The sequence below is a fragment of the Ovis canadensis genome, chromosome 14, assembly GCF_042477335.2.
Source record: "Ovis canadensis isolate MfBH-ARS-UI-01 breed Bighorn chromosome 14, ARS-UI_OviCan_v2, whole genome shotgun sequence".
Classification (NCBI taxonomy): Eukaryota; Metazoa; Chordata; class Mammalia; order Artiodactyla; family Bovidae; genus Ovis; species Ovis canadensis.
The window spans coordinates 76,799,475-76,807,873 of record NC_091258.1 but is presented as its reverse complement, the minus strand read 5'-3'; the positions used below and the strand labels follow the sequence as shown (position 1 = coordinate 76,807,873).

General features: G+C 52.8%; 1 protein-coding gene across 6 annotated transcripts in view; it reads right to left on the bottom strand.

The window, feature by feature from the left end:
• Window positions 1-3,470: 3,470 nt before the first annotated feature.
• Window positions 3,471-8,399, bottom strand: part of TNNT1 (troponin T1, slow skeletal type) — a 13,590-nt gene continuing 8,661 nt past the window's right edge. For all 6 annotated transcript variants that reach the window (XM_069549477.1, XM_069549473.1, XM_069549474.1 and 3 more), the window contains 5 exons: window positions 7,424-7,537; window positions 7,160-7,269; window positions 4,605-4,695; window positions 4,437-4,477; window positions 3,471-3,619 (listed from right to left, as the gene is read on the bottom strand). In XM_069549477.1, the coding sequence (XP_069405578.1) occupies window positions 3,574-3,619; window positions 4,437-4,477; window positions 4,605-4,695; window positions 7,160-7,269; window positions 7,424-7,537 (402 nt within the window). In that variant the 3' untranslated portion in view covers window positions 3,471-3,573. The remainder of the gene's footprint in view (window positions 3,620-4,436; window positions 4,478-4,604; window positions 4,696-7,159; window positions 7,270-7,423; window positions 7,538-8,399) is intronic.

Here is an 8,399-nt window from a genome sequence, read left to right as displayed (position 1 = left end):
ATTGCCTTCTCCGAAAATCACAAAGAATGGCTCTGAAGTACAGAGGCAAGAGTTCTGTTTTCCAAGGGATGTCAGATCAGCTCTACCCACTCTAAAGTTCTTGGGCCTGTGCTAAGAGATAAAGGACAGATCCCGTGAAGTCTGGAGACCACTGGGATGGATACAAAAGGGATAGCAGTTCGGGTGGCTTTGGGGATGTGTAGCCCTTTCAATCCCACACTTCCCATTCAACGTATACACCCACCTTCTTCTTCAGGCAGCTTGAATGGTGTGTATGTTGTTAGGGTGTCTTCGGTTATCTGTGTCTCTCTAAAGTAAAAAGTGAAGTCGCTCAGTTGTGTCCGACTCTTTGCGACCCCGTGGACTGTAGCCCACCAGGCTCCTCTGTCCGTGGGATTCTCCAGGCAAGAGTACTGGAGTGGGTTGCCATTGCCTTCTCCAGAGGGTCTTCCTGACCTGTGCATAACTGTGATGTGTGTCTTTGTGGTTGTGTCTGTAGCCCGGTGTATACTGTTTTTGGAAGCTTGTGTTCATTGTGTCTATAAGCTGTGATGTAAATATGTCTATAGTTTTATGATTTTTATTTACAGGAGACACAGGTTAGAGTATCTGCTCAACCCACACAACCTACTATGGGACATGCTCCCACTGTAAGTTTCGTTAGCAATCTTTAGGTTGACTGCTGCGTTTAGACTTGAACCTCTGTTTACCACATTCTATTCTACTGCAATGGATAAGAATCCCAGCTCTGGTACAGGCATTCCTGGATTTGATCTTGTCTCATGACACTTCCTAACTGTGGGGTCTGATCGAGGACCTAGGCTTAATCTCTTCATCTCTGCCTCCAGGAGCTGTTGCAACGGTGTACCTGGCCTGTCTCGTAGGCAGACGTTGGCTCTGTACAGGCATTTTTATATTTTACTCATTACAATTCTTTTCTGCCCTTCTCTTTTCCACGGTGAGGGTTTTGTTGTGTTTTTTTTTTTTTTCACTTCTCAAGCCTGCTGTTTTCTCTCAATGCTAGCATGGAATGTTGATGCTTAATGTCACAGCTGGTGAAAATAGCCTTGGAAAGATAACATGTTCCCTTTTTCCCTGCAAGAGGCAGAAAAACTGACCTCATAAAGATGGTTTGGATAAAGGGATGCAACAGGACATTCACAAAGTATCAAGTCGACTCCTCTATTCTGTGAGAAAACAGGGGTAAGCATAGTAGAAGTCAGTTCTAATTTCTATTTTAACTGACCTTGAAAGAGTTTTTTGCACAAAGGAACCTTTTACATTTAACAGAGAATTATATTGTTAGGATTTCCCTGGTGGTCCAGTGGATAAGACTCCATGCTCCCAGTGAAAGGGACATGGGTTCGACCCCTGGTCGGGGAACTAAGATCCCACATACAGCAAGTACTGAGAACACGAACTGCAGCTAGAGAAACCCACACCTCAGTGAAGAGCCAGAACAGCCAAAATAAATACCGATTAATTAATTGTTAAAAAGAGAGAGAATTATATTGAGAAAGGCACCCCGTGGCTGACCTGCTGTGACTTTCAACACACGAACATATCCGCCGTGTCCTTAAACTCATGCCAACGGGCTTTGAAATTGACAACCATCTCAAGAATGGCATCTTCCCAAAGGTTGTCCAAGGACACAGGCCCGGAAAGAAGCCCTCCCCCTTGCAGTGTCAGGGACCACGGTGCTTATAAAAAAATGGATTTTATCCAAAATCTAGAACCAGGTTTCCAGATTTTCCAGACCTGTACCTAAGATCTCTGCTCCTCCCCAATGACTTCAGAGTGCTTCTCTCTCTCCTCTTTCCCACATGGGAGGTTTGTTTCTAAATTACCAGTATCACAGTGGCCCTGCGCCGTCTCCACCACCACGGTTAGATAGAGAGGGAGAGCTTATGTTTGTATTTATATAATGTCAAACCACCCAGAGACACACCCAAGCCCAACAGACAAAGCTGATCTGCCTCCCTAAGACTCTGGGCTTTCATCCGAGGGGAGCCTGGGAGTGTGTTCCAGGCACGGGGAACCTATATGTGGGTGGCCGGAGACTGGGTCGGAGACCGCCAACTGCCTGCCCATCACTACTGCGTCCTTCCTCAAACACAAGAAGCCTGCTTTTTTTGGAGCAGCAAAGCACCCAGCTGGCTCCAGAGCCAGAGGAGACCTAGTCATCTTTGCGATCAGGGGTCGAGATAAGATGTAAGTGAGCACGACTAGGGCTAGGGCGGGGTGGGGGCTGTCCAGGAAGGCTTTGGAAAATGGTTTGATTCGGCCAAGAGGTGCCCGTGTCTTCCTTCTCATCTTCTCCTGCCTTCCTTCTGGGAAGCGGATGGGATGGCGCAGAGCTCCAGAAATCATCTCGGGACCAGTCTGCGACCTCACAGGTGGAAGCCGAGCAGATTCTTTTCCCTTGTAGGTTATTGGTTTGGGGTTGGTTTGTTTGGCTGCATCGTGTGGCTTTCGGGATCATAGTTCCCCAACCAGGGATTGAACCCAAGACCCTGGCAGTGCCAGCCGGGAGTCCTAACTACTGGACTGCCCTACTACAATACACAGAGCAGAGTCCCCTGTGCTCGACAGCAGGTCCTTGTTGGTTATATTTTATATATATATTAATAGGAATGTGATCAGAGGGTTTGTTTTATTTTTAGTCTATTTACAAGGTTGTAATGCCAGAACGCTCTCATCACCCCCAGAAGCACCATTCCTTCTAGCCATTACCCTCCCCAACTCCTTCCTTCTCCTGCGTCTCTGGAGACCACCTCTGCTCCCTGCCTCTGTGGATTTGCCTTCTAGAAATTTCACATCAATGGAATCGCGCAACGTGTGGCCATTTGCGTCCGGCTTCCTTCATTCTGATTTGCAGACTCATCTGCACTGAAGCCTGCGTGAGAGCCTTATTCCTTTTTACAGCTGAATAGAGTTCCCTAGCATCCGTTCACCGGTGGATGGCCGTTTGGGTTGTTTTTGCCTCCTGGGTATCCTGAGCTATGCTGCTGCTGAGATTCCTGTACATGTGTTCGTGCGAATATAGATTTTCCGTTCTCTTGGGGTGGAATTGCACCTACCAATGCAGGAGATGTGGGTTTGATCCCTGGGTCAGGAAGAGCCCCTGGAGAAGGAAATGGCAGCCCACCCCAGTGTTCTCGCCTGGAGAATCCCATGGACAGAGGAGCCTGGCAGGCTACAGTCCACGGGCTACAGTCCACGGGGTCGCAAAGACTCAGACACAACTGAGCAACTAAACAATGACAAATGGTAACACATGGTTAACTTTTCGAAGACCTGCCAGGCTCCTTTCCAGAGCAGTTGCACCGTGTTGCATGACCACCCGCTGTGGGTGAGGGGTCAGCCTTACACATGGTCCTCAGGATTGGTGAGAGGACTCTCCAGCCGCTGTGAGCTGGTGGCCTCGCCACGGCCAGCTGGGCGTTCATAATAACACAGGACTCAGCACGTGCTGCAGGGGGAGCATTTATTTCAAGCCCCAGATGGACACACAGGCCAAGGGCTCCCAGGTGCCTCGAGGGGGTCGGGGTGGGGCGCGCTGTGCCCAGCTCCTCACTTCCAGCGGCCTCCGACGCGGCCCTTCCCGGCCCCCTTCCGGCTGCAGGAGAAGGAGGGGTGTCAGGAAGGAGTGCCTCCCCACCCACCTCTGAGATGGGCCCCGCCCTCCCTGCCAGGGGAAGAGGGAGCAGGCCCGCCACTGCCTGCTCTTGTGGGGGTTCGCTGCCTGGGGTGGCACGATTAGCCGTCACCGGCCCATGGACAGGCGGGAGGTGATATCACTGGGCCAGCTCAGGATGTTCACGTGGGCACTGATAAACGGTTATGGATACAGAGCTGGGGGGAGGAAGGGGACAGTGACAGAGAGAGGGCCAGGGAGGCTGGGGGGGAAGAGAAAGATGGAAACTGAGGCAGAAAGATGGAGAGAGGGAGGGAAGCGGGGCGGGGAGACAGAGCAACAAACAGCAAAAACCACGCTTCTCGCTTCTCGACGTCAGACCAGTGACATGTGGGGACCGTCCTGAGCGTCGCAGGGCACCGAACAGCAGCCCTGAGCTCCACCCAGCACCTGAGCTCCACCCAGCGCCTGAGCTCCACCCAGCAGGGGCCAGCAGGGCACCCTCCCCAAGCGTGTTCCAGACATCCCCTGATGTCCCCTAGGTGTGTGTAGGGGGAGATCACCCCCCCACCCCGCCCGGAGGACCAGTGATTAAGAGGGACATAGAAAGGGGGATTGAGACCCCAGAAGAGAACTGGAGATGGAGAGAAAAGGACAGGTTATGAGAACGTTCCAGAGAAAGAGGGATGAAGACAGAGCCCCCAGGAGAGGGTGGTCATGGCTGAAACTCAGAGTCAAGGGCAGCAGGAGAGAGAGAGTCAGAGGGAGGGGTGGGGGGCACAGGCTCGTTCACACTTACAACTTCTGGGCGTGGCTGATGCGGTTGTACAGGACGTTGATCTGCGGAGACCAGAGGAACGTGTTGGCAGAGCTGGAGGGAGAGGCGCCCCCTGCCCCGACCCAACCCCAGCCGAGCCCCCAGCCCCAGCCCCAGCCCTGCCTGGCCTCCAGCAAACACGGGTCTCACCTCATATTTCTGCTGCTTCAGCTTCGCCATCAGGTCAAACTTCTCTGACTCCAGCTGGTGGATCCAGTCCGACAGTTCCTGGGCCTTCTCCCTGGCCGGGCAGAAGGGCTGTTGGGGAAGGGAGCCAGGCCGGCCGGGCCCCAGGCCCAGAGGGGCTGACGGAACCCTTTGAGTTTGGCTTTACTGGTGCCATTGTGCTAATAATTCGGGGCCCTTTTGTTAATATGCAAAGCAGATCTCAGCAGGGGGTCTTTAAATCTCTGCCTGCTGCTCCATGTCCCTGTCTCTCTAAGGAACAATGATAGCATGGCTAAGGGCCCCGGTCCTGGAGTCAGAAAGCATAGGTTCAAACACCAGATCTGGAATTCTCTGGCTGTGACTATGGCCAAGTGACTCCCCCGAGGATCCTGTTTCCCTCTCCAGAAAAATGCAGAAAGAAAATGATGAGGAAGTTCTGGGTTGTCCCCTCTGTGTCCCTTCTCCCTTTCTTCCTTGGAACTTTTTGCAGTAGGCTCTGTTACTACTCTTCCCCAATCTCCCTTGCAGGTAGGGCAGCCAGTGGGATGAAAGGAGGTCATTGAGTGGAGCTTCCAGGTGAGAGTGGAGCTTCCAGGTGAGCCTTTGTGGGTCTTGCCTTGCAATTTCTTTCTGCTGCTTGGATGTGCTGGCTGGAGCACCAGCAGCCACGTTGGACCACGAGGTGATTTGGAAAATGGATGTTGGAGTAAAAGTAGTGGAGCAGAAAAATAGGGGGCTGAGTCTTTCATTGTTTTGTAGAATTGCCACACCCGCTGTGGACTACAAATCTCTTCTACGTAAGGAAACAAACCTCTATGTTTTAGGCTGCTATAGTCGGATCTCAGTTATCAAAGGCTAAGCTTATTCTGAACTGACAAAAAAGTCTACTGCCTTGAGCCATTAGAGGATGAGAGAACAAGTATAAAGTGCCTGGCGCACAGTAAACACTTGATAAGCTAGTTGTTACGACTCTTTTTATTCTTACTAGTATTCTGTGTCTTCTTTTTCCAGTTAATGGTTTTCTTTTGCCAGCTAATGATTTTCAAATGCTCTCTCTTCTGTGGTGTATTTTATTTTAAATTTTTCTAGACCATCATATGCTCTCTATTGAATAAATAAAACTTAAGTAACTTGACATCCTCCAAAAATATCAGCGGACCCAAACAAGGAGCAGACGTGTGGTGTAGGGTGGAGAGCGGAGAAAAAAAGGAACATTCTCGACACACTAGTCCAGGCCCCGCGATGTTTCCTGGGAGGGAGGGGGCTGGAGTCGACTCTGAATATCCATCTCCAACTCTGAGTGCAGGGGTTTGAAATCAGCATCCTGGGAGCATTTACACCATGGAAATGAGCAGACGCTGAGATGTGGACTTTTAGCCTCTGGAGACCCACTTGGGAAGCATTTACCATCATAGTGAAAGTGAAGTCGCTCAGTCATATCCGACTCTTCGCGACCGCATGGACTGTAGCCTACCAGGCTCCTCTGTCCATGGGATTTTCCAGGCAATAGTACTGGAGTGGATTGCCATTTCCTTCTCCAGGGGATCTTCCCAACCCAGGGATCAAACCCAGGTCTCCTGCACTGTAGACAGATGCTTTACTGTCTGAGCCACCATGCCTCTTCGTAAATACGGGATGAAGAACACAGACTACCACCCCAGACTTCCTGGGTTCCAATCTCCACTCTTGTGCCTGCAAGCTGTGCAACCCTGGAAAGGTTCTTTAACCCCTCTGTGCCCTTTTTTGTTTGTTGGTTGCTTTAATGTTCCGGTTTGTTATCTCCAGCCTGAGGGGATAATAGTATAATGGTATCTACCTCGCAGAGCTGCAAGCCCTCCACAAGGGGCTACTGCTCGCTGACACTGCTCTGCTCTGTGATGTAGACTGTTATCACAGCCTCCTTTTACCAGTGAGGAAAGCAAGGCTCAGCGGAGGTCAACAACTGCCTCAGATCACACAGCTTAAGCGGCGGAGCCAGCGCTGACCCCGGGCAAGCAGTCTCCAGTACTGAGCTCCAAGTCCCCTCGCTTCGCCGCCTCTGGGGTGGCAGGTGTTTCTGACTTTAAGGGGCGTGCCTGGGCGCTTCAGACACAGAGGAGGCCCCCCAGGGAAAACCCTCCCTGGCCTTCCCTCTGAGGGCTTATCCTGAGAGGCAGGCTGTGCCCCGAGTGAGCTGTGAAGGGAGAGATGGAGCTCCCACCAGAAAAGGTTTGCCTGGGAAGTTGTTGCCAGTGTGTCTGGCTTTAATTCAGGCAGAAGATGGAGCCCACTTGGAATTCCCAAGGGACACCATCAAAACAACATTATCGCCTCAGTTTTGGTCAGCCCTGTGGTCTGGTTTCCTATCATCTCCCAGATTCTACAGGTCTTGGCACCAAAAACATAGGTCCTACATCAGTGACACTCCACAGGGGAATGGCCCAGAGAGGGGGAGACGCCTGCACAGCGACACAGCGCCGGGGCCTCCGCCCACTCAGACCTGGGCCAGGGGCCGCCCATCTGCCTGTCTGCCACCCGGGCCCCTCCCGCCTGCCTACCGGAGCTGCTCTTCTCCCATGTGGTCGATGTTCAGAGGCTTTTTACGCTCAGACAGGATACGCACTTTCATCTCCCGCCCCGTCTGGCGCTTCCCTCGCTTCTGTTCTGCCTGAGGGTGGGAAGGGGGCACCATGAGGTGGTGGGATGGCTCCCCAGCCCCTCCTCCCTCAGACCCGGGGGTCCAGGCCCCCAGCCTCTCCTCCTCAGACCCCAGCTGCCTCCCCCGGGACCCCAGACCTCAGGCCCCAGCAGGCTGAACTCACCTTGACCAGGTAACCCCCAAAATGGGCACCCATGTTGGACAGAACCTTCTTCTTCTTGGCGTCGTCCTCGGCCCGCTTCTTGGCCTCTTCCTCTTCCTTCCGCATCTTCTCCTCCTGTGGAAAGAACGGGGTTCATCCCTGGGCCTCCCCCACCCTGCTGGACTGAGAGGGGAGGGTGCCTGAGGGGGCGTCAGGGAGGCCGATTCTGCACTGAGTGAATCAGGGGTCGATCAGACTCAAGCATGAGAAAGTGAGTGTTAGTCGCTTCAGTCATGTCCGACTCTCTGCAGCCCCGTGAACTGTAGCCCTCCAGGCTCCTCTGTCCATGGGATTCTCCAGGCAAGAACACTGGATGGGTTGCCATTCTCTTCTCCAGGGGATGTTCCCAACCCAGGGATCAAACCATGGCCTCCTGCATTGTAGGTAGATTCTTTACCATCTGAGCCACCAGGGAAGCTCACGAGAGACAAGGTCAATATCAGAACAGACAAGGATGCAAACACTTCCTCCTGCCCCTTCCAGGCCTGGGTGTGTGACCACCGGCCAGTCCTTCATCTTCTCCGAGCCTTAATATGCTGCCCCTGCCCCCAGGAAAACAAACTGGCGGGGTTGACTGTGGGGGTGGGGGTGGGGATGGGGATATGCTTGCTTTTCTCTGCATGCTCCAGCCTGCAGTGGCCAGAGGTGATCTTGCTGTGTGACCTACGTATAGGTACCTGCCCTCTCTGAGACTCACTCTCCTTTAGTCTCATGAGAGGAGAACAACTGTCCTCAGAGAGGCAAAGAGGGTAATTGGTCATGGGAGTCGGGGAGGGGGCAGAGTCAAGAGGCTCTTGACCTTGAGCCTGAGGAAGGGGCTCCAGAATGCCTTCACTGAGGCGTGACCACATCCGGAAAGTCTGCATTGTATGTTCCAGAATTAGAGGCTCACCCCGACCAAAGCCCTTCCCCACTGGAGGGACAGGCAAGGTGTGGG